At 46.3% G+C, this 25,715-nt stretch overlaps 1 protein-coding gene across 6 annotated transcripts in view; it reads left to right on the forward strand.

Annotated features, from left to right (window-relative positions):
• LOC121837154 overlaps positions 1-25,715 on the forward strand; it is a 174,513-nt gene that overhangs the window by 95,232 nt on the left and 53,566 nt on the right. For 5 of the 6 annotated variants that reach the window (XM_042292664.1, XM_042292658.1, XM_042292657.1 and 2 more), the window contains 2 exons: positions 11,864-11,982; positions 14,110-14,208. In XM_042292664.1, the coding sequence (XP_042148598.1) occupies positions 11,968-11,982; positions 14,110-14,208 (114 nt within the window). In that variant the 5' untranslated portion in view covers positions 11,864-11,967. The remainder of the gene's footprint in view (positions 1-11,863; positions 11,983-14,109; positions 14,209-25,715) is intronic. The other variant, XM_042292663.1, reaches the window with a different exon arrangement.

Genomic DNA, 25,715 nt, shown 5'->3' on the forward strand with positions numbered 1-25,715 from the left:
GCTCAAAACAGGTGGATGGGTGTCTGGTATGCCCTTTGCTTATTTGCGGATCGTTCCGAATTAGAGGGTAGGCGCTTCTGCGACCTGGGCGCATGCTCGGTATTTTACAATAGTTGAAACCAAACTCTGCAGGAATCTTGTGTAGTCACACAGACGTTTCGTTCTTCGTTTTCTTAAAAAAACAAGCGGTTTATTTCGACGATACCGGCTCGTCACCGAGACGGGTACCTACCTTCCGAATCTCGTTCATCTCGAGTCTACCTCCTCTTCTTCTACGTGTCCACACACAGCCTATCTAGGTGACGTCACACGCCGATGATACCACATCGCGTGGACCGGTTGCGGCCTGCGTTCGCGGTTCTCGCGCACACGTGCCGACGGCTCCTGTCGTTGACAACACGGCCATCCTCCATCCCAGTCGCCCCGGCTGGGTCTTCTCGGCGCTGGAACTTGGAACGTTTCGGCGAAGTGATCATCCAACTCACGCTACCTCTTGCTGAGGTTCTACGTCTGCTATATCTGTGTCGCTCTCCGCTCCCGTTGACAGGCCGTCGTCGTTGCTCTCGGTGCTACTCTCAGCGCTGGCCGTGAAGCGCTTCATCTGGTCAACAGCGGCAACACCTTCGTAGAAACGTTGCGCCCGTTGGGTCTCCGGTAGATCTTTCACTTTATACCTATCGGGAGGTACCTTTTCTACAACGATATACGGGCCTCGGTATTTAGGGCGCAGCTTCCGCAACTCGCCCGTTGCGATATCTATTTCTTCAGGTCCCGATGCAGGAGCCCTACTGAGCGCGTCGATGTCCTTCATCTTTGTTGCCTTCGCGCACCCCAATTCCGGTGGGGATGTAGCGAAGCAGTCGCGGTAGTCATTTATCGGGGTGACGAGGGCTTTCTTTTGCGAGTCAGAAATAGACGGACTGACATTTACGACCTCTGCTGCAATCAACGTTGTCGGCTTTCTTTCGCTGTAGTTTACGTACGCGTCGAGGTTGGTGTTAGCGTCTTCTTCCGTGCACCATGTTCCTCTAGCGATCTGTTCGTTTTCAGCGACGATCAGCGGCGTAGCTGATATGTTAGTTACGGGGATATACAATTCTCCCAGTTCGTCTTTTCTCAAAACACAGGTCGGGACGTAATGCCCACGCGATTCGTGGATACTGCTATCAATAAAGATGTCTCCGTGGGTTTTCTGTGTCCCTTCTCCGGAACGGAGCGCGATAATCCCGACGTAGCTTGGAGGGATTACGACCGCTTCTTTGACCCATAGGCTTACGCGTCGTGGAGGCAGGACCGGTATCTTAAGATTGGCCAAAGTCCCGTCCTCATCATCAGACGTGTCACGCTCTTCGAAAAAACGTAGGGTGTTCTTGCGACGTACCACCGTAACATCCGGTTGTTCAGTAAAAGGCTGTCCGACAAGCAGCGGAACAATCTGCACTGCGTCGCGCACCACGTACACCTTGACGTTGGCCTTGGCTTGGTCGACCGTCAATGTTGCTTGGAAACTCCCTAAAGGCGTCGTTTTTCCAGAGCCAAACCCGTTGATTGTGAATGGATGATTCAACGGTTCGTAGGTCACGTTCATCAGCTGCGCTTCGCTTTCTCGTAACGTTACGCACTGGCTTCCCATGTCGACGAAAGCTTTGATTGGCCTGTCGTTTAGAATTGCCTGCATGAAATACTTCTCGTTTGTCGCCATGCAGTCCCACGTCTTGTTACCTTGTTGGGTTAGAACATTTGGTTTCTTGTCACTCGTGTTCGTTGAGTTTCTTTTTTGAAAGCAGTTTCTCGTCTCGTGACCAGATTTCCCACAATTGGTGCATCTTGGTTTTCTCTGAGGTTTCGGGCATGCAGCCGAGAAATGTCCGTATGTCGAGCAATTAAAACAAAGTGGCTCGCCTGTTTCGTTGAATCTTTTTCGTGGAGCCCTGGTCGTCGGCTCGTTGTTGTCTAAACCGCGATTTTGACGTTGACCAGTCGGCGGTTGATGGAGGGTTTTGGCCCGAGTCTGCTTGATCACATCGACTCGGTCATGCAGTCGCTTCATGCACCGAAGTAGCTCGTCTGGGGTGGCGTAATCTCGCACGCTCAGAGACCGCACTAAATCTTCGTCTTCTAGTCCAGTGATCAGGTACTCGATGCACGTCCCGTCATCCAGGTTGCAGCGTCGTGCTTTCGCCAGCTTGTCATTAAAGTACGCTTCGATGGTCTCGTGGCGCCCTTTCTTTCTTTTCTCCATGTCCCCGAAGACGTGTTGAAAACTCGATGCCGACGGAAAGGCCTTTTTCATTTCCACTTTCCACTCGTGCCAGGATCGTTGAACAGAGGTCAAACCGTCATACCATGTCTTTGCGACGCCGTGAAGCTTAGTGAGAGCAAAGCAGGTCGTTTGTCGATCACTCCATTCATAGGCCGCAGCAAGATTGTCAACCTTGTTGAGCCACGCTTCCACCGTAAGCTGGGTGTCCGATGATGGATCATATACTGGCACCAACTGGGCGCTCGTCGTAGCCAGCCGTCCGTCCATGGCGCTCGAAGCCCCCGTTGGTGGGTGGCGTTGTGGTGACTGCGTCGTTTGGAAAAGCTGGGCCGCTCCTTCCAAGGCTTCGCGTACGGCAGTTCGTATCGCGGCTTGCATGAGCACTTGAAAGTCAAGGACTCCGGACGTTGCACCGTCAGGAGCTAGGCCCTGGTCGTTCGACGTCGCGGTGTCCCCGGCTTCCGTCGTCAAATTGTCGTGTTGGCGATCGTCGTGGTCGGAGTGTCCGTCACGCACCTCCGCACTGCGAAGCATATCTGTGGTCGTCGGATCATCCTCTCGTGGGGTCCCCTGCCCTTGTCCTCCTGTCGTTAGTTTACGTCTTCTCGACATCGGGATTTACGTGGACGAAGCTCTCGTCGAGGATCTCGGGTAAAGCAAGAATTCGTAGAGCGCTACTTACGTTGTAGCATTCAATCCGAACGGCTTCTCACGTCGGGGCCTCTCGATCCCACTTCTGAGCTTTTCTGTAGTCACAAGACGTTTCGTTCTTCGTTTTCTTAAAAAAACAAGCGGTTTATTTCGACGATACCCGCTCGTCACCGAGACGGGTACCTACCTTCCGAATCTCGTTCATCTCGAGTCTACCTCCTCTTTTTCTACGTGTCCACACACAGCCTATCTAGGTGACGTCACACGCCGATGATACCACATCGCGTGGACCGGTTGCGGCCTGCGTTCGCGGTTCTCGCGCACAGGTGCCGACGGCTCCTGTCGTTGACAACACTTCAAACATAACAAACATAATGTGCACGCCAAAAGGCATAGCAAATGAAACACCCACCATCTATCTATTTTCGTTTCTTGTCCGCAAGAAGCTGTCGTATATGTAGCCTCCCTTGCTTAAGCCGTTCCTCCCTAGTGCCCCGGTTGGGTCTCGTCCTGATGAATCGTCGGTGGAGACCTGAGGAGCAGTCAACATCAGATTAGACCCTTCTGAGACAGAACTATATACTTGCTGAGATTAAGTACACCCAAACGAATCTCAGGCATGTCATTTATAGTGCGTTTTAAATTGAGACGCATGATGTAAAATGAGACGTCAATACTGACGCACCCCTTTTGCGAACCCAAAATTTTGAAGGCCTTGTCCCCCTCGCTAGGGGGACAAGGCACATGAATCCCGGCGTGTGGATGAAATTTTTACCTTAACATCCCCACTCATTGCCCATCCCTGAATATTCGACCACCACACTTTTAGAAAAAAAAATATTTTTTTTAGAAAACACCGAGTCATCTACCACCCCTACAAACGCCTGAACCAAGCATACTCGTACCGTGGCTTGTTTGCTCCGTGCCGCCCCCCAGTTAATTCGGGCTGACAATGTTTGTTTTTTCAAATGGAACTTACATTTTTAGTTTTGGTTTGTCTTGTAGAAGCAGGTGGATACTTTTATAAAGCTTCCTCCCTATGCGCTTCCGAGTCAACATTTTTGCAATGGCCAACCCCCGGGCTTTGATTTTGCGCTCCTTGATGAATGCTGAAACTCATATAGGCGGGCAATAGCTCGCATTGAAAATACTTGCTTTTGGTGGCCGAGAACAAACTCGTGTTCCTTATTGGCAGCCACTTGTTGCCAAGAATTGCTGCACATATCCTAAAGATTAGTCTAACACAGATGCTTTGGCCGGACAGAGACACAAAAGCCTGAAACAAGGCCACTATACAGACAGGAAATAGAGTGTGTGTGACGAATGAAACAAACAACTCAGATAGGCATCAATCACTCACCTTGAAAACACTTGCCATGCGCGGCAAAAAACAAATTTCTGACCTTGATTCGCTGGTTCTTGCCACCAAGACCTGCATGTATAAGAAAGAACCCGGTCTTAATTAAACTTGGGTGCTTTTGCAGAAGAGAGACAACAAAATACTAGTGCAAGACCACTACACATAGGAAATGGCATCCAAAAGGAATGAAACACAAAACTGATATAGGTGGGCAATAGCTCACCTTGAAAATACTTGCTCTTAGTGGCCGAGAACAAACACGTGTTCCTGATTGGCAGCCATTTGCTGCAAAGAATACCTGCAGATATCCTAAAGAATCGAGTCTTAGTCTAACACAGATGCTTTGACCGGACAAAGACACAAAAGCCTGACACAAAACCACTATAAAGACAGGACATAGAGTGTCTGTGAGAAATGAAACGCACAACTCAGATAGGCGTCAATCACTCACCTTGAAAACACTTGCCATGCGCGGGAAAGAGCAAACTTCTGGCCTTGTTTGGCTGGTGCTTGCCACCAAGACCTGCATGTATAAGAAAGAACCCGGTCTTAGTCAAACTTGGGTGTTTTTGCAGAAGAGAGACAACAAAATACTAATGCAAGACCACTACACATAGGTTATGGCATTCAAGAGGAATGAAATACAAAACTCATATAGGCGGGCAATAGCTCACCTTGAAAATACTTGCTCTCGGTGGCCGAGAACAAACTCGTGTTCCTGATTGGAAGCCATTTGCTGCGAAGAATACCTGTAGATATCCTAAAGATCCCAGTCTTAGTGTAACACAGATGCTTTGGCCGGACAAAATACAAAAGTCTGATACAAACCACAAAAAGCAGGAAATAGTGTCTGTGAGAGATGAAAAAAGACCCAAGTGGAGAGGCTCGTTCTGTTTCACGTTAGTCAAATAGTGTAGCTCATTTTGCTAAAACGATGCATATTTGCTAAAAAAAGTATCTATATTTTGCCCCATTTAGCAGAGTTTACTGCCAAGGGTACCTGCACACCAGAATAAGTCAGAATTAGTCAGTTTTTTTTTTCTTCTTTTGATGAGCGACAACAGAATCCTAAACAGGTGATGAAACAAAATACGAACCCAGCAAGACAGGCTAGTTTGCCTTGATGCAAGCACAGTGCCTCGGCCAACCAAATGAGGTTCTATTCTTTATCACTTGTCATATTTGGTGGGAATAGTAAAGTAAATGAAAATAAGGCAATCTCTCTTGCAGCCGACAGCTGCAAACAAAATTCATATACCTCGATGAACGACCTGGAAATAAAATTGGGTGGTGGCCAAGTGGTTTAAGGTGTCAAATTTCAAACTTACAGACTCTAGTTTTAGTTTAAGTCCTCCTGGTGTATATTTTTATCCTTATAACTATGTTTACATTGTTTTTTTTTGTATTTTCGAGGCACAAGTACTTAATTTATACGCTAATTCACCTTTAGAAGCGTTTTAATTACACTCCACGCCTTTCTAGTGCTCGTAATTGATTCTTGGTAAAAGCGGTCTTAAATTTTTCTTTTCTTGCTGTCGCTGCTGCTTGCTTTCTCACCTTTAGAATGTTGACAACTCAACACAAAAGTAATGAAAAATGTGTTTAAAATGTCATGAAAATCAGCATTTCCAAGCTGTACCCCTGCTTCATGCCCCGACCATGCCACCATACCATAGCTGAGTGCAGTGACAAATGGTCCCAGGTTTGTCACCCGACCGTTTTTTGGGCTTACGGTGTGGCGCGACTCATGAAGCACCTATGCTTCGCGATGGAGCCAGTGAGCGAGGTGTGACACACTAGAGCTGTGCAAGCCACAGCTTTACAGCCTGCAAAGCGTGGGAAGATCCCTCTCCCTTTGCAGAGCTGGCATTAGCTCACCGAGAAGCTATTGCAAGCCACAGAGTGTGAATAAAAGCGCTTCTGAAAATGAATTAGTGTGTAAATTATGCATCTATATGTTAAAACTTAAAAAAGTATATATGTATATATATATATATATCTATTTAAATACTAAAAAAGGCAAAAAAGAAAAAAAAAATGTTTCCAGGTGGGCTTGCACCCAGAGCGCCACGGCCCTTGAATTCAGTTCCCTAAAGCCCGCTTCAGACGGAACAATTTTGCCCAGCAACTTCATGTCGCAACACCAGCAACACGGGCCGCCCGCGTTCACATGCAGCAACGGAATTGCTACGACTTGCCATCATCATCATGAAATATTATTTTTCTTACAGTATTTAGACGCACAGTTATATCCTAAAAACATGTTTTTATATCTTTAAATTGCGCTGAGAATACTAACTCATCTTTTTGAAACAGTTTATTTTCAAAAATGATCCATTTCAAACCAGAACTAAGTCCTCAGTTCTCATCATCACGACCACAGGGGTGTCACGTGAAAATATTGCATTCCTGATTGGCTGCTGCCGCTTCAAACATCTCCGAGTAGTCAGAGTTGCTCGTCCGCTTCGAGCCGGACCCAATCTCAGCAATTCGTGTCGATCTAGGGAAAACTAGGGAACAACCCGCCAGCAGCCCCAAAATTGCTGGAAAGGTTGCCCCGTCTGAAGCCATCCTATACTCTGTTTCATACATAGAGTGCAACGCAGTCAAAGCTAGCGCACCCGTTTGCATTGCTGACCGTGCCTATGTTCGCCCCATAAGATAGTGCGTCCCCTGCAAAAGAATTTTAAAAAGTCGGAAAATGTGCCTCCTTGGGGCTAGTAACTGATAGCGGCGTTATGATTTCAACGGAGCACAAATGTTTTTCAAGAAAAAGGAAAAGATAATGTAAACAACCTTAAATTGTTTTCCTGTTCATCCGTGTGGCAGCCGCTGTGGGTTTTCGGGTTGTGTGGCACTGGCTGGTTTTGAGAAGATGGGGTCTTACACATCAAGCTCAAGTACCTCTCCTGCTCGGATGTTTTCGAAGATTCGTTGTCCGAAAATCTTGAAAGAGTGCAAGCAGATGATCGCCAATGTGCACGGGAGTATAAGAACACATTCCCCGGAGGATTCGGTCGTGAAGTCCTGGAGACGGCCAGTAACGACACTGGAGTGTGCCCTGTACTGTCGCGAAGTGCAAGGCGCAGTGCCTATCTGGCAAGGTGGCGTCCCCGAAGCAAAGACCTCGCAACGTGAAAGTTTCGAGCACGGGGACCGTCAAGCATGACGAGTTCACACAGAACGCCATTCGCCTGAAGGTGCATCGCAAGTGCTCCGAGAGGGAGATTCCTACACTTGACAGCTATTTCAAAATAAACTGTACAGGCCACAACTATTGTCAATTAACGTCTAATTATAAATTTTGGGACAAGGCCGCTATAAGGGCGATTCCTCATTCCACGCTGCACGAAAGAAAAATATAACTCGGTGCTGGAGGCAAATAACACTTGCAAAGCGGCAGACCAGATGGTAGAAACCTGGCCTCTCGGCGACTTATAAATAAAAATCAAGGAGGAGGAACTGAAATATGCACTTCGTCAATGCGCACAATCTTGCACAAAAAGTATGTCTAAAAAAGAAGAAAAAAACCAAAAAACTTTGCGCGTAAAATGGGTTCGAACCACGGCCACCGAGACGTCAATATCGCCAGAGCAGAGCCTTCTCACTCGTCCACGAAACACGCGGAGTAACACTTTTTCTATTTTTTCATGCGCACCACTTTAGTACCTTTGACAGCGTCGCACGCTAAGTATGAAACAGAGTATAAGACACCCTATTGTCTGGTACAGAGACCATTTATGAACGCTTGGGTGTTTAAACGATGTACTACACATTTTACAAAACGAAAAAAAAAAACATTGGGTCTTTAAACGTTGTACTACCCTTTTTTCAATAGAAAAAAGCAACAATAAAAAAAACACATTTCAGAAGAAAAAGTTAAGGAAACGGAATGTACCATTATGTTCAGTGAAGTTTGGTGACAAGACTCGGGACTCGAGCAGGAATGCAGTTATCCTTGCTGTGACCCCATGAGACTGTCTTGCTGCCTTTGCTGGGGTTTATCTAACTGAAGTACCTGTACGAAAAGTAGAACACATGTGCATAACACTCATTATTCACAAGAAAATTTGTCAATGTCCAAAATGACCCATGAAGAAAATTATGCGAAGAATTTTCAGGCTGCGTTGGCCGAGTCACCTCTCGTGGCCAATGTTTCATAGCAACTTTAATTATAGTAAACAGTTATAGGGTATATTACGAACAAAGTGCAATTTGGTTTTGTAGGAAACTATAACACACAAAACGACACTTGAATACAGTATGTGGAGGTACCTCTAAACAAACTCCAGGGTTTCATGGCGCCTCCTTCAGATACCTGATGTTGAACATGAAATATGTGCACCAAGGAGTGAGCAAACAGCGACTTCAGATTTGTCTCTAACACCAGCGACATGTCGACAAGGAGTGCAACGTGTTGTAGGTCGTCTAGAAGTGTGCCAAGATGAAAAAGCAAGATGTAACGATATCAGAATAAGATCACACCAACGAGGCACCATTGTGGTGAGACAATCTACGATGTAGAGACAGTAATCGGGAGTCAACCGACGTACGGCCGCGATTTACTTTGCGGCGACTGAAATGAAACATGGCAAAAAAAAAATTTGAAAATTAGAAGGTGCGTTTTTTTTTACCTTATTTGTTGAGCGCAGCCGGTAGCAGAGCAGTTGGGCGGCGTCACGAAAATCTGACAGACTCGCTAGCTTTTCTCAACTTCGTACGGCGCCAGTCGGCACCACAGATGAATGGTCGGCACTCTTAGTCTACCAGGGAAGAAAAAAGTACGAGCTCAGAGCCCAGCGTCGATCGCGACTTTCGTAAAGAGAAGCTCCAGTAGCACTTCGGCGACTCGTGAGCGTTAAACAACGCCTCTTCGAACGAGCCCACGAATCCAACACGTCGAACGGTTTGCGCCGGTAAGCACGCTGGGAGCCAGGGGGCTGGAGGTTGAATATCCGAAAGAGACGAGGCGCTGGTTTCTACGTCTATTTCGCACATGAGATAACAAGCCGAGTGATAGCTAGCTGAGTGTAAACACTGAGTGACGTTACATCAGAGTACACGCAGTCGAAATGACGTCTGCAACAGAGCACAGCCAGACGCTTTCAGCAGGGGACGCATGCGTTCAAATAAGCTGCGATTTCCAAACATCATGTCTCCCTTCTGTCCTCCAGTGTTCACTTTGATCTGTGTATACCAAAGCACTCAATGCTGCAAGTAATAAAGTCGTCTATACGTACCTTTCGAAGCGATTGAAAGTGCGTTGGTTCCACTTGGAACCCACAAGCAAAGTGCGCGACGAACTTGACGAGATGTTATCCGTCGGTCCCGCCATCGCCGCCGTCTCGCCGGGTTGGCGCGGTCGCGCGGTCGCGGTCGCAGGAGGTGTTGGGTCGCTGCGCAATGGCGCAATCGCGCAATCTCGGCGGCTCGGCTAGGCTTGGCTGGATCGGTGGATTCGGCCACTCGGCGGCTCGCTCAGCCGCTCGTCTGGCTCGATGGGCTACTCGCGGCTCGCTCGGCTCGCCTCCCTTCGGAGTTCGAACTGCCTCCGAAGCTCGAGCTGCTCGAGCGCTCGAGCTTTCGCGCGCGCGGGTTGACGATGGAAACTGTTCTCATAAAACGAGTCTGTAACGTATCGTTTGATGGCGCAAATGCACGTATTTTTCCCGTCGTTTTTTACAGTGTGTGAATCTTGCGAAACAGGCGACGAAGAGTGGTGGGTGAAATGTGCTCGTGTGTGGTTGTGGATTTTGTATACGACGTAGGATTACCCAGAAAGGTGGGTCAATATCGTTAAATGTGCGGGTAAGAAGCACGTGACCTGTCAAGCCCATTAATCCTCATTATTTTATCGTGCGAACTGACATTGTCACGTATCGCGTTCGATTTGGGTTCCAACATCGGTAACCTAACTTTTGTTGCATTAAAACTGCAATAAACATTTGTTTGAAAACGATCACTCCAATGAGCACGTCGTTATTGGGCTTTCTCATTGAAAGGTAGTTCGCGGGTGTCCCAGCTAGTTATTCTGAATGGTTTGGTGGTTGTCTAGCATTTCAAGCGCTCGAGGCTGTGTGTACTGTGTGCCGTACGTACACTTGCGCTTTCGATCAATGTGAATGTGTTTGCAACGCGGAACGTTTGTGTTCTGTGTGTATCCACCTCCAATATCGTTCTCTCTCGTATTGCCGTATGGTAACTTTTGCTGTTCTACGATATCATTCACGCGATGTCGTATATGTGGGCGTACCGATATCCACATGTTGCTTCACGGGCGAGCAATACTGTGTTACGTATCCTCTCAGTCCGCGGTATATGCCGACGTAATTCATGTTGGTAACTTGGAATTCGTTCTGAGATTTATCCATGCGATATTGTATTCTCCTTTGGGCCCGTGATCGACGACCGATATTTATATATCGTGTGGCCGCACAGTATGTCCATGTCGGTCACCAATATGCACGCGGTGTCGTATTCTATTCCAATAACCGTAAGTTCTGTCGGGATATTGTGCTTCGATATCATGTTGTATACGAATAACCGCAAGTTATATCGGGATATTGTGCTCCAATATGCTGTTGTATACCAATAACCGCATACTATATCGGGATATTGTGCTCCGATATGAATTCCCATCGTGCGTATTGGGTTAATCGGATAACAATAAGTTTTTATTGGTTTCCATCAACTTCATTGGAATACAATATTTCCAGTAAGCCGAGTTCATATTGGCCTTTTTCAATAGGGGTGCTTTTAAGTTTGGGAATGTTCGGCATTATGTGTGGTCTGTCCAAACTAGTTAGCCAGTTCCATTGGGTGCGCTTTTAACCATACACTTGTGCACCACAGAGAGGTGGTACCCACAGGTTTCACACTGTGATTATGCATATCTCGTTTCGCTGTAGCAGAGCCACATGCTTGAGAAGGGAAGTTATCATTTAAACATATGGTCCACATGTCTTTGAATAAACAGGGAAGTTGGGAAATGATAATCTGAAGATTCTAAGTAGCTGTAAAATTATAAAAACCAAGTGGTTTGCTAGCGCAGGGTCTCCTAAAAAGTTCACGCACTAAAATGGCACACAAACTTGAACATATACATTATTTAGTGCATGGATTAAATGATGGAGATGTTAGCATTGTCAACACCCGTGCGGACATATCAAGTAGTAATATTTCTCGGACAGATATATTACTAGTTAGATTTACAAGTTAGAATAAACATAAAAATCTTTATGTGAAATGCAATTGTTGTGAATAAGTAAACTACACAATTTTTGTTCCTGAACTTTGACACTAGTGGTAACACAGGGGTGGGAAAGGAAAGCAGGCATTGTCTTCTAGTTTTGACAGGCAAACAGATGAATCTTAATGTAGTATTCACAACAGAATGAATGGGAAATGTGCTTTCGTGTTTCAAAACTTCCTTTTGCTGCTAGAAAATATATTTTTAGCTGGTCCAGAAGAGCTCCGAAATTACTCTGACCGTTTACATCACATCAGCAGTAGCTTGAAGTTACTTTCCTTGATTTTTCCAGTCTGTGGTTTTCTACCCATTCTGTTCTGTTTGAATATGTCTGTTGAAGGTCGGTCATCCAACGTGGGAACGAGGCATGCAACATGGGGCTCAGGCTCATTCAGCACAAGGTCTTGGCACCAGGAAGATTTCAGCAGCCATAAGCAATGGCACATGGGTCTAAATTTGGTGAGTATGGCAATTATCGAGCATCCAGCTGCTTGTATGACAAAACAATTGGCGGGGGGGGGGGGGGGCACTTATGCTCGGCCTTAGTGTATGACGGGATAGCGAGAGGGCAGGGGCTGGAGGGGGAGAGGGGAGGTGGGGGCAAGGGCAGGGAGGGCAGCAGTGGGGAGGGGGGGATCCTACAATTCCTTGCGTGCACAAGTTATCATGGAATTGCATGGGATTCCCTATGCGCGCAAGACATCGAGGGGTTTTCTCGACATGCCGACGCTGGACGCCGGATCTTTTGCTGCTTGGGAGCATTAACACTATTGGGTTAAAACGTAAGTTTTCTCGCTTCACTCAAAACTCGAGCATAGCTTTACTACGCGGCCTATAGTTACATGAAAAAATGTCTATGTGATGCTAGAAATGAGACATGGTTAGCATGCAGTCATATATTTTAGGATAAATGATGCCACACTGTAGGTATAATTGATATTATACATGGCAAATATAGGTCGATGAAATGAGAAGTATGTAAGTGGCAGCTGCATCACAAGCTGTCCATATTTATTTTGGATATCATCTCAAAATGAAATGCTGAGCACACTGCTTCAACCATTTGCTTATCTGCAATGACACTTGGCACAGGTGTTGTATTGCAAGCTAAGCCTGCTGAGCTAAGCCTGACTATTTTTTCGGTAAGCCTGCCGTTTTCAGCTCGCCCTAATGCAACCGGCCACGACTATTCATATCTCTTAAGGTGGGAACATGTCAGAGAAAGATTAATGATGCCTTTTCATTAGTGCACGGTGGCAAGAGCATTGCAGTTTCTGATGGTTGGGAAAGCTTGTTCTACGTTAGTGCCCAAAACACTCAACCAGCTTAACTAGTTGAAGAGGACGAGTAAATTTCTATGTGTGCTGCTTAATTAATGTCAACCCCTGATCTTGAAAACAAACTCACTCGGCTCTTAAGTTGAGAAATCTCTAGTAAGTGAATATTAGGCTTTCCCATAAAATAGCTGTATTTTTGTGCAGCACTCTGCCAAACTTTGCGCATATCCTCATTCATTTGCCCAGAATATCGGGGCTCTGCAGGAATACTGAAATGGTATTCAAGAAAACCAGAATACTCGTACTACATGGCTATTATATAGCTACTGAGTTATAATGAAGTTTGACTTGATTAGGAGAAGTTAAGCTATAGGGGGGAGGGGGGTATTCAGTTGTCACATAAAGCTTCTTTCAAACATTGTAAGCAATATCGGCATCATTAGTTTCTTTCTACAGGAATAAAGCGTGGCTAGCATTATACAACATATCTGTTAAATTAAACTAACATATCTGTGGCTAACATTATACAACATATCCGTTAAATAGTATATACAAGTGCTCATTGTTGGGCGAGTTGGTATTGTACGTGAGAAAACATGATTGCGCTTTAAGAAAAGGACAGAGGAAGAACATACACAACAGAGCGCTACACCACATCATCTACTCAGCACCACAGCAGACTCCCATGACCGCCAATCCTAACTGCCGAACTTCGGCAAATATGCAAATATTTTTGCCGAAGTGCTCTGCCAGATTAAAATTGAATATATGTTTTATTTAGACATGAGAAGAACAGCACACAAGGACGAAAACACAAAAAGAACACCGAAAAAAGCCGTTTACAAATCCCTGTAACGCCGAATCGGAGCGCAGCTCTTGAGGAGGAGCAGGGAAGGGTACTGAAGGGGGTCACGTCACCTGCGGGTAGTCACGTGACCCCGGGTGGTCACGTGATCTCGGGGGAGGGGGTCACGTGACCTCGGGGGGGTCACGTGACCTGGGGGTCACGTGACCTCGATGGGATCACTTGACCTCGGGGGGGGGGGGGTCACGTGATCTCGAGGGGGGTCACGTGACCTCGGGGGAGTGGGTCACGTGACCTCGGGGGGGAGGGGGTCACGTGACCTCGGGGGAGGGGGTCATGTGACCCCCCCCCCCGGTTACGCCGACGGCGACGCCGACGCCGCTCAGGCTGGAAACGGGCCCCTAAGAGCTGCGCTCTAAAAGACACACTCAAGCGCTCAGGCGTTGTCCTGAGCGCTTGAGTGTGTCTTTCTGTGTCTCCAAACTCAGGGCGCTGTCCTTGCACACGCTGGCTTGCCCGGGGCCCTGCCTCTTTCACGAATCAACGATTTGGAGTGGGGCTTGCCGAACGGGTCCACGGAGGGCTACGGTTAAGAAACATAAGGTGCGTACTCCACGCCTCCACCAGAATGTCACGATGGGGATTAAAAGAACGATAAATAAACGGGAGAAAATTAACGTTTACTGGGGCGAACTTGTGCCCAAAATAAAAAGGAGACAGAAGATAAGAACAGAGCGTTGCGTAACAGCAGGTTCGGGCGCTGGGGCGGCTTGCTAAGCAGAGGCCCCTTTTGTACACGCGTGTGCTTCTGGAACATTCGGCGTAGAAGGTTCGGTGGGCGGAACATTTTAACCTCGAATCAGCAAGACGGTTCTGGAATTTACCAGAACATCACATTACAGTGTTAACAAAAATGTCTAGATGCGGCAAGGAATCGAACCATGGCCTTCTGCGTGGAAGGCAAGCGCAATAACCGCTACGCCACGGGCGCGTTTTTTTTTTTTTTTTTTCGCGTTGGGTGATTACTGTTTTTTGTGTAAGAAACCTGAGTCAGTTGAGCATGTCTTCTTGGACTGTTGGGACGCTGTATTTTTCTGGGATGTGTTGCACCGTACTTTAAAAAAGGAGTTTCCTCTGGATTCCCATGGCATACGGTTTGTAGCCTGTGGGGGAATACTTTTCCGAGTCTGTCCCTTACATTGTCGAAGTTTGGAAGGTTCGATCAAATGTCCCAGAGTTGTCACCAACAACCGAGAACTGTTAAATGTCATTTTTTTGTAACCATGCCACTTCAGTCGGTAAGCGGTTGTCGGCACTTTTACAGTACTGTACTTTTTGGTTGCATATGTCAATGGCGGCAAAAAAAAAAAAATTACGCCACGGGCGCGCTGCCTATTTGGTCAGCTTCGTTCGCGGCAATATTTCATAGCGATGGAGCAGCAAGATATGTAGTTTCCAATAGCAAATATATTAACTTGACGGTAGATGTGACCTGACACGAATTATAGCCAGATGGAAGAGTTGGTAAACATTCGCAATGTCGAAACAGCAAACATTGAAAGGTGTTACAGCTCAGGTCAAGCAACAGGCAAAGAGCAGAAGGTGACAAGGAATTGCAACCGCCAGGGTCCTCTGGGGTTACAACCGCAACGAAGTCTCTTTAAACCGTGTTAATTCTGCTAGCGGTGCCTTGGCTCACGTTTCGTAATGACGTACTGTGCCTATCGTCAGGCACCCGTCACTACCTCGAAGTGCGCGAAGTTGACATGGGAAGGTCAGTTAGTCGAGCAGTACCGAATGACGCCGTGAGAAGGTATACGGTCTGATCCAGCTTTGACGACAGGGGGGCTCGAACCAAGGTGGGCTTTGACGGTGAAGCCTGTTGTATTCTTTGGGGTAATCTCGCTCTATAATAATCGCCGCCCGGTCGGTCTGTGCTTCGCTCGTCTCCCAGGGAGTGACACAACACACCGAGAAGACAGCGCATAAGTTTACTGTATTTCCCGGTTACCCGTCCTCGAGAGCCGGCAGTCCGGGCCCGCCGACCTTGGTTCTCACCCATCGTTCAGAGCTCGCAGTTAGAGTCCGTATCCAGGCCTGCAGATTGTCCTCTCAAGCCAGTGCTGCGTAGGCTAGCTGTCCCGAGCGATCATAGCCCGAGTCTCGCTGCGAAACCAAACCCGGGATCGACATGGCCTAGGCCGGAATGGCCAGGGCTCGCCGTTCCCACCTGTCCCGCTCCAAAACTTCGCTGGCGGACCGCTCCGGGGATCGCCCCGAGCCAGACCCCCCGAACGGCTTTATCGTTTTTGCCCGGCCCCAGCCTCACGCGGCACGTCTTGTCTTGCGCCAGCTGGTGATTCTTCGGCTAACCGCCTGTCACGTGCCCTCCGTCCCGTCGTCGTCCACCATCGTCTCTCACAAGCCTCAACAGAATGCTGAGGCTTCACTCAAACGTACATTAAGAAAGGTCTGTCTAGATAGACCTTCTTTATTGTCCGTCGCAAAAAGGTACATACTGCATACTCCCCAGTAGCAGTAGGTAGAATATGGTACAGACTTTTTCGTCACAATGGGCTTCAGTAACATGTTATGGTCCCGGTTGTTGCTTGGGTTCTCGAGCAATGACAGCCTTGATTGACACCTTCTTTCGCGAGTCTGCCTGAAACGCAGCAAAAGCGTGGTGGAAAAAAATGCAGTTCCTAAGTGCGGTTCACGCCTATCACCCCAAATGACCAAAGCAGCACCGGGATTGAAAGGAAGCACGACAGAGGTTTAAGCTATGGGTTGAATCATATCGTTTACGCCGTTCACGTTGTCTGTCTTGTATCAGAGCCATTTATCCTGAGAGAGCTTGGGATTACCTAAATCTAGCTAAAACAAGCCGATCTCGCGATAATACAAGATGGAAATTCGTTTTTGTTTTGCCACTCGACTATGAGCAAGCCAACATAAATTCTTGGTAACGAGTAGCGTTACGAAAACATTTCTCCTTAATTGGTATTTTGCTACGCCTGTAATTGATCACTGCTATCAAAGTCCACTAACTTTTTATCGATATCTAATATCAGAGCTTAAATAAACTTTTTTTTGTTGTTTTCATTCAAAGACATGTTTTCTCAAGCAAAGCAAGCCAGGCAATTTAGATGGACGGGTTCTGTTTCCGCTTCAATGACAGAAAAGCAACACGCTGCGCAGTATAGTGCCTCAAACAGTGTGCAGCGGTTAGCCAGAGTATTTTTATATTCCAGCTAACCGCTGCAGATGAGGAGGATACCCGTAAGGATGGCGCTTAGCCTCATGTAATGATTGGGTGAGGCCGGTGTGGACACCAGATAATAAATCGCCATTTATAGCCTACGTGTCAAAGGAGGAATTTCTTCCGTCTTGCTTCTGATATCAGCTACTTGGTATCCCACGAGGTACCCCATAAATAGGGGTGTTATCCGAGTAATCAGCCGCATGGTTTTCCACGAGGCATTCCACAAGTAAGATTGTTATCGAGTTCATCGACAGTGGTGACATCCCGCTGAGCGTCCTGATCGCGCCTGGATTGCAGGCCTGAAGTCTATGGGCAACCTGCGTGCTCAAAGCCCGTATTACGACTGTTCAGGTTGCCTAACCCTAGACCGGCCGGAAAACTCTGCTCGCCTTGTAGCGAAGATCGACCTGCCGCGTGCTCCTCGCGCTTCGCCGCCTATTACCATAGGCTGCTATTTACGCTTTACACACGCTCCAGAGGGCAGCCACTATTGCTGACCTTCTCTTGTCTTACCGAGATACCGAGCCACTAAAACGCGCGTTGAAGGGTCTCCACAAAGGCCAAGGCTGGGAGAACACAATAGTCTGAAATGAGTCAAATCACAATAACCTGCTAGCACAATGAGAATGATGAAGTGAAGTAAACGGTGTAAGGGGAAACAAAATCTGAAGATTGGTTATGGCGGCTCCCATGCTCAGCTGCTGCAAAGCGTCTATAACCCAATTGCAGCCAAAGCCTCAGGCGCGAAATAGCCTACGCTTCTTGCTTTGGAGCGTGCCTTTTAGCGTGAGTGCTTGTCCTGCAGCAGGAATCTACAAAACTGCGATCTCGTTCTCACGCTCTTGTATTGAAGCCTTAACTTCTGTCGCTGCTCGATGATATGGCAACTAGATTGAATAGATCGAAATTCGTTTTTTTTCCACCACAGCTGAAGCGTACCGCTTCAGCTGTGGGGGTAAGGAACCGAATTTTTGTGTTTGTTTCTGATCAAAGAAATCGAAGATGACGATTCTAAGACTTTTCCTTGTGCAGCCAAAGCACTGGTCAGAGCGAAGCGCTCGTGCCCAAACCGTGCAAGCCGAGGTTCCATTTCTTTGTTATGCTCTGTTAGTAAGCATCGGGCTCTGGGGACATCGAGTGCCACTAAATAAGGTATTCGCTTCAGAGTAACGACACTTGCCCATAGTGTGGCTTAAAATCATGGTAGCCAGTTCTCTGAAGGTTTATCTCATATCACAGAAAACGTTTCTTCCTTATCCACAAATCTTTAAACAGCTTGCGAAAGAGCAAAGCAATATTACACAAGCTTCCTAACACCAAATCTAATGCTGAGGAAGTCGCACTTTTGAATCATGACGATCGGCAGTTCCGTCTGCTCTGCACAAGCTCCAAAATGGCGACGCCCACAACAATGTCGGGGAACAGAGTGCCGATGCTCTAAGCGCAGCTCATTTTGTGGCTCTAGGGTACGGTGTTTCTTCCGCCGTGCTCTAGGGACAACAAGCTCGAGAAAGTGCCCTCCAAAGTTCAATCTCCCGTCCAAAATACCATAGAAAAGGCTTCTAGCAGGCGCCCCTTTTAGAGTTTAGTATGTGACGCGTGCTTTGCTCGCTTTCCGAGGTCACGAAAACGTGGACGCTGGGCTGTGAAGATGCACTCTGGGCGATAGATTTGTAAGCACTGGGTAGGTGTCTATAGACAGAGCGAAAGCTCGCGCAGTAGAACCCAGGGATCCTGGGTTGGAGCCCCACCCCTGCCTGTTTCAAGCTTGATGAGCACCGTACCGGCGTGCGGTCGTGTATCACTGCTGCGTGATGCACGTTAAAGACCCCAGGTTAGCAGTCGTACTGCACTGGCAAAATTGCTCATCTACACTGCAACCAGTGTCGCCCCTACTGGCAGACCAACCTTACCCTGTATAAATCACTAAAACGTCCAATTTGACTTTTTGATTTTGGTAGGTGTCTATAGACCTTTCCAGCGGCAGTCTCGAACGAAGTGATTTACAGCGTGCGTCCCTGGTTTTGAGAGTGTACGTCAGTGTTGCCTGACTGTCCTGGGCTGTGGGTTTTCTCGTCATTAGGCTGCGGCCGCCTGCGTAGGCGCAATTCCAGACGCTTGTGGCGGCAAAGTCGCCTTGTTTTATTTATTTTTTTTTGTGTGTGTTCTACGGCAAAGAGAATTTCTCGGATTTTTTTAAGAAAGCATTGCACTATTTTTGAGAACAAAAACAAACAAATGAAAGCTATTTTCGGCGAGTCCGTGCGCGACAGAACCAATGCAACTGGAATGTTTGTTTCATTTTGTGTTGATCTTTTTAACGGCATCATACGCTCAGCCGTGTCAATCTAGAAAGGTCTTGACTGTCCAAAATATTTGACCACACCACTGGATAGCCGAACTGCATGAGTATTCCCAGCTCACAACATGAAATTCAACAAGTCTCATCAATCGAACAACATTTATTGTACGTACCTCACGAAGCTGCGTTACCCGAACAGGATTTGAGAAAGGTCTCAAATAACACAGAATATCAACATACACAGTGTCGACGATACTCACTTCACGATGATCGGACGAAATCCGTCTTGTCTGGGCTACGTTTTGAAGAGTGATGCTTTTTTATACAGCACTAAAGCAAATGAACGAACGTGTCAATTCAGTCCCCATACCCCGGACCAGACATGTACAAGTTACTCCAAAAAGTAATTAAGTTAAGTTGCTGAGTATTGACGTCAAAAGCAATTTGAGTAGAGTAGAATTTACTCAAATAGAAAGTAATTGAGGAAATTACTAATTACCGTAAAAAGTAGCGAATTACTTTTGAAGTTACTTTTGAAGTTACTTTTAAATGTTTTTGTGATAAAAAGAAAGTACAGAGCTTTTGATCCGTTAGCGAAATTGTGTGAGCCAAATATGAATCGGCTCGTTTTTTTCACAGAAGTGCTTTAATAGCCGGTTCTGTTTCTGCGTGCCTAATTGTTTTCCACTTTCTGGTTTGTTTGGCCAATGATGTACTGCGAATGTTTCATTTCTACTTTAAGGTTTAGTACTGTCTGAGCTTCATTTTTTAGACAGTGCTTGCTTGTTTGCAGTGTTGCGTAAAGTACATCTAAAAAGTACTTGAAGTAAAGTACAAAGTAAATGAGAGCCTGTTATGTATTTCAAGTAAAGGAGGAAGTACACCGGGTGCAATCTACTCGAAGGAACGTATATAAGCACAATATATTTTAAGGTAAAGTACAAGCACTTTTACCACAATCTTTCATGATGCCCTTTCATTCCCTATACAGTGCTTTTTTTAACTGGTATGCATTGCTCCAGGGGTAATCGGAGGTGCATCGGTTTTTTTACGGAAATGGCAGAAAATATTGTATAAGGTCAAGTCGCCGCAGAGTAGTTGTTTTACTCTCGCTGACGAGCTTTTTGACACAATCAACTTATTAGGCACTTATTTCCATCGGTTTTACAGCCGACATTACTTCACTCAGAGAAATGACCAGATGACGTCTCGAAAGAACGCGTTTTTACAAGACGATATCGCCGTTTTTTGTGTTCATATTCGGGGAATGTACATTGAAGTGGGGATTTTTCCTCGGAAATACAAGTACATGCTCAAAAAATTTACTTCAAGTAAAGTAAAAATTTTTCTAAACAGTAGTACTTTAAGTACCACCTACATAGAGTACTTCCCAACACTGCTTGTTCATTATTTTTATATAAAAACGTTGGGAGAATTACTACAGGTTTCTTGAACGATCTTTGAATCTTTGAAGATCTGCATATTCTGAGTTTTGGAAGGAAAGGCAACGCAAAAAGGTAATCTTTGCGTTACCCCTTAGCACGCGATTCTTCGAGTACAGCACAAACTACGGGAGCACCAGATCAGTTTCAGAGCAGGTGCTGCGTTTTGTTGCCTCCTTTGAGTGAGGATGCAGTGTGTGCACCTCCTCTAGTGGGCGAGAGTTTCTACGTTGGGGAAAAGTTGAGACCAGCCCTTTCTTGAAATCGCTCAAGTATCTTTGAGCTCCGGGACACAGAGAAACGCCAGTCTTCGGCGCTAATCCCGCATTTACTCGGCCTCTCTTGCGTCGTGTCTGTTCGCTCCTCGCGCATCGTAGCAGTGTTGTTGCAGTGTGTGTGTGGGGGGGGGGGGGGGGGGAGGGGGGGGGAGGGGGCTTGTGAAAATTTTGGGGGGTTTCGGTCTCTTCAAACCATTTTCTCCCCCCCCCTTTCCTACGCTACATGCTTGCCCCCTTTGCAAATATCAGTTGATCTTCCAACATCTTATCTCCTTTGGGCAGGAATGTTTGTTGATAGGCAAAACAACCATTAGAATTCGAAAAGCAAGTTGTAACTTGAGTAGAAGTTAATCAAAAAGTAATTAAAGTAAACTACGAATTACCGAAATAAAAACTGTAATTGAAAGTTACTAAACTACCCAGAAAAGTAGCTGAACTGCAGTAACTTGAGTAGAGTAGTTAAACTACGTGCAAGTCTGCCCCAGACCCTATCATCTACTTCTCGCCGAAACCGGGAACAGAGCCGGGAAGGCTTTTCGGAGATTATATCAACAAAAATAATCCTCGAAGAACGTCAAACGGCCCGCGTCGCGTGCAGCTTCACGATCGCTCCCTTCTTTCGTTTCCTGCGAAGGTCGAGCAGGCCCTGGTATTCCCTGGTTCTCAAAGTGGAAGATAACACAAAACACGCATGAATCCTAAAGAGGCAACTAGAGTAAAAACGTCCAAGGAAAGCCGGTGAATTCCGAATGCACAATGCAAGTGGGGAGTCGCGCTGACCGGGTTTTCACAGCTGAGGCAGGGGGCAGGAATGTTTGGCTGATAGGGGTCGCTCGAGTCGCAAAATGGCGGCAGCCGGAGTGCTTTTTTTGCGAAGGTATATATATAAGGCGGAGCAGAAGCAGCGCGGTAGGATGGGCAAGGGGGGAAGGGGAGGGGGAAGGGGCGAGGGCGAGTGAGAAGCCGTCAGGGATGCACCTCCGTTTTGCTAAGATAATAGTGGTATTGTCTCCTGCCATTTTCCTGTCCAATTAAAGGGAAATTCTTGCTGAAACCGCCGACCCCTCGTTGAAAGCCATTGTGATTGTTTTGCAACAAGGCGTGAAGTTGGACTATAGTTGGTGCATAATGAAAACTTGGACGTTGTGTTCGTTCACTTCTCGTCCTTGTCCTTTGTTGTTGTTGTTGTTTTTTTTCGCGCTGTTTCCAAGTTTTCGTGATTATTTTGTCTTGTTGCATACCCGGCTCGGAAGTACCACAAGGAGCGGTTGAACAGCGAAGGACTGACTGTGAGATAAGCTTTATTGCTTCGGCTATGGAATCTGTATTTCCAAAATGAAGTTTTGGGTACGTGGTAAGTCGTAAATATAATAGCGGTACTGTATCGACTAACTTTTTTTTTTAAATTTGGAACTCTAACGAGTTATTTTTTTATATAACTGTAACTATAATCTAATTGGGTTTTCGCGAATGGGCTTTAAATATAAGGGAGAATATAAAGTTAATGTTCAAAAACGATGCCATAAAATTCTGCATTCAACTGAGATCTAAGACGTTGATTACAAGCGATTTCCTAGCTCTGCCTTCTTTTTCTTTAAAAGGGGGGGGGGGGGTATTCCTTTTGTGAGAACATTTGTTTGCACGACTCTCACACTCTGACATCGTTTTTATCCTTTACGATTTGCGCTCCGAGCGCAGACGCTCCGACTATGTCTGCTTGCGTCCGCGCAGAGCGGACACTCGCGATTATATAAGCAACCATTGCCAGAGACATCAGCCTTGATCGTTCGTCCGTTCAGCGCAATAGAAGCTCACAAAACGCATAGTTAGGGCCTTTTGCATCATGTGGAAATTTCTTGCAGCAGGCCGCTCCTCTTTTATTTTAGTTTAAAAGAAGTCGCAGGCGATATTTCTCTTGGCTGACCCACCATCCCTCCGGGCCTGTGGCTTGTTTTCATTTGTTACGCTTGCCTTAAAGTCTCAAATATAGTTTAAAAAAAATAATAGAAGAGCAGTAAAGACGACTTTTCGCTCTTTCTTAGAATTTTTTGCTATATTTTTCGAGTACAAATCGCAACACACCCCACCCTCTCATCTAAACACATTGTCGCGGATAATAGGACTGTCTAGACAGTTGCGATCGGCCATGAATTTGTCCCACCCGGTGCCCGGCAGAATTTAATTGTAGCGGCAGTGAATAACCTTTGCAAAAAGACGTTCTGACGCACAGTCCTCGCCCACACGTCTCCCAGGTATGTGATTGATTTTCTCAAAAAGTCTGCTTTTGCTGAAGCGCCCAGCAGGCGCAGAGAAATCGTGATTCCCCTCTCGAACAAAGGAAGCGCCGTTTAAAGGCGTATTTACGGGGCGGACAAATCTTGACGGCGAAATTCGCTGGCCGGAAAAATGTGCAGGTCACGTGACTTCCACATCATGAAGTGCAAGTCCACGGGTCTGCGGATGTGCTGTATTTGATTCATGATTACTGTGAACTGAAGCCAGGAGTGTGAGTCCGAGCTCCTGGCTTTGTTTGCTGCTTTCACTGCACACGCCACAAAGCAAGCTCGGTACCTGGAATCTTCGCAATACTAGGCTCGTGGCCTCTGCTGTGCTCCGAGCTAAAAGAGAAGCGTGACACAATGCATGCAATGCTCGACTGGAATCGCACTATCGTCTGGTCAATTTGACATTGAGAATGACAGATATAAAGATACCCAACATTAAAGTTTTTTTTTTTTTTTTTAAATTTCATTCCTGAAAACCTTTGTACAACTGGGGTTGCACAACAACGACTTTTACAACAACGACGTTATACGCCGTGTCTGAACCAGTACGCAGATAAAAGAGGCCGTGAGAGTGCTTTTCACCAACGTCTCTCTTCAGAGCTAATCACCCGTGTCCTCGTCGCTTTTCAAGACGAGCTAGACACGCGCCATACGCAAAAACAATAAACATAACGTGCACATTAAGCAAGAAAGAAAAGGGATCGTGCAGCAAAGAGTTGCACGAGCAGTTCGGTGCACTCGACTTCCGGCGCGTTCACTTCAAGGCCGCAGAGTACCGCTGAAATACGTGGACTATGAAAGAGCGATAATAGAACGCGTTTAACATAGCGATGACCGCAGTCCGCCAGGTCCGCGGACATATTTATCGGCGTTTTCCCACGTGATGCGCAAGAATCCTTAGGTTTGCGAACGCGTTCCTGAGTTCCGCGTACATGTTCCCAAGATTCGCCTGCGTTTTCTGCATGAAAATTGCCAATTTCGAGCTCCATCAAAGGCAACATCACGAATTTTGTAGGAAATTTTCAGCGTAAATGTCCGTCGTTTGAATCCACCTTTATGTTCTAGGGCGACATCATTCAGTCGTATCCGCGTTACTCCAAGTACAGACAATGTCGATTCGCCGCGTGGACGCCATGTTTCGCCTGAGAGCTTCTCTATGCCGCCTGGACAGAGGATGCATGTGAATCAGTTTGCGGACCCCATAAGCGTGCGTTTGAGACGCCGATGGGGCAATGTTTGAACATGGAATCAGGCACTTCACACGGACTTGCTACCATCGGGTGGCATGGAGTCCCACATAAGGACATGGAGAAATCATATCGTCGAATGAGCGAGGTAGAACTGAAACCGAGGTCTTGACCACTTGTAGATGTATAAACAAAACGTTTCGGCAGAGTCATGTCGCTTCCTCACATTCCTGTCCTGGGCCCACCTTGTTGCTGAATCCCCGGGTGCACTCGCGACACTGCTAGCGCGAAGACATTGGCGCTTTCTCGGAGTTCACTTCTTAAGGGCCCGCAGTCTTACTGATTATGGCAGTTTAGGTGCTATTTGATCGATCGTTACACGTGAAATCCTAAATACCTTTTTGAATGAGTAGTTTGAATTGAATGGTAATATAATTACCCTTTTTCTGGTATAACTTATGTTGTGCTATGATGTCTCTGGAAAATTATAGCGTCGCGAAAAGGGAGGCCTGAACTTTCATGGCTATTCTAGTTCTCATTTTGTGAAGAACAAACTGAAAACCCCACGATTTGGATTATGTTGTTTTGTTAACTATAAAAGCAAAAGTTCACGAGTTTTTTTGCTTTTTTCTTTTGTTATTACTTACTTTGTGTACAGTTTCCCCACTATTTCTATAAAATCACAAATGCTTATCACTATTATGTTCTCGATGAGATCTACTAAAGTTTTCAAAATAACTGCAACTGTTCTTTTTTTTTGTTCTTCTTTACTTTCTCGAAAATGTTGAATGCAGATATAATGCTGTTTGTGAAATAATTTACTGCAGTCATACGAATGTTATATTTTAGATGATGGTAGTTCTCATTTTGTTTAACGGGTAATTGAAATACGGTATAATATTTGATAAGGTGTCAAACCTCGGAGATTTGCAAAAAAGCGGTCGTGTGCTTTTGTTAATATTAAAAGTAATGATATTGTACCAGCCTATCAAACTTTACTGTTTTCGACGCACCGGGCATATAAATATGAATGGCATCTAATAAAGCGGGCTGTAAGAGATATACATATTACGATGTATTAGACCACGACCTACTTTATACTTAAGACCACTCCATCTGAAAACACTCCAGCACGCATTTCCTTAGGGCCGAGTTTCAGCGGTACCTCGTGGCGAGCCTGGAGTCGGTCTTTTTTTTTTTCGCCTTTTCGCGGCTTCACCAGGTTGTGTTAAACTCTATGGCGTTGGCCGCGCGCGGGCGCAGCCAATACCATCTAGTGTTGGCTGTGCAAAATAAACAAAGAAAAAAAAAAGCAAACTGATTACCGAATTGGACTCCTTCAGTATTCTTTACA

Source organism: Ixodes scapularis, unplaced genomic scaffold, assembly GCF_016920785.2.
Source record: "Ixodes scapularis isolate PalLabHiFi unplaced genomic scaffold, ASM1692078v2 PGA_scaffold3__209_contigs__length_174095766, whole genome shotgun sequence".
Classification (NCBI taxonomy): Eukaryota; Metazoa; Arthropoda; class Arachnida; order Ixodida; family Ixodidae; genus Ixodes; species Ixodes scapularis.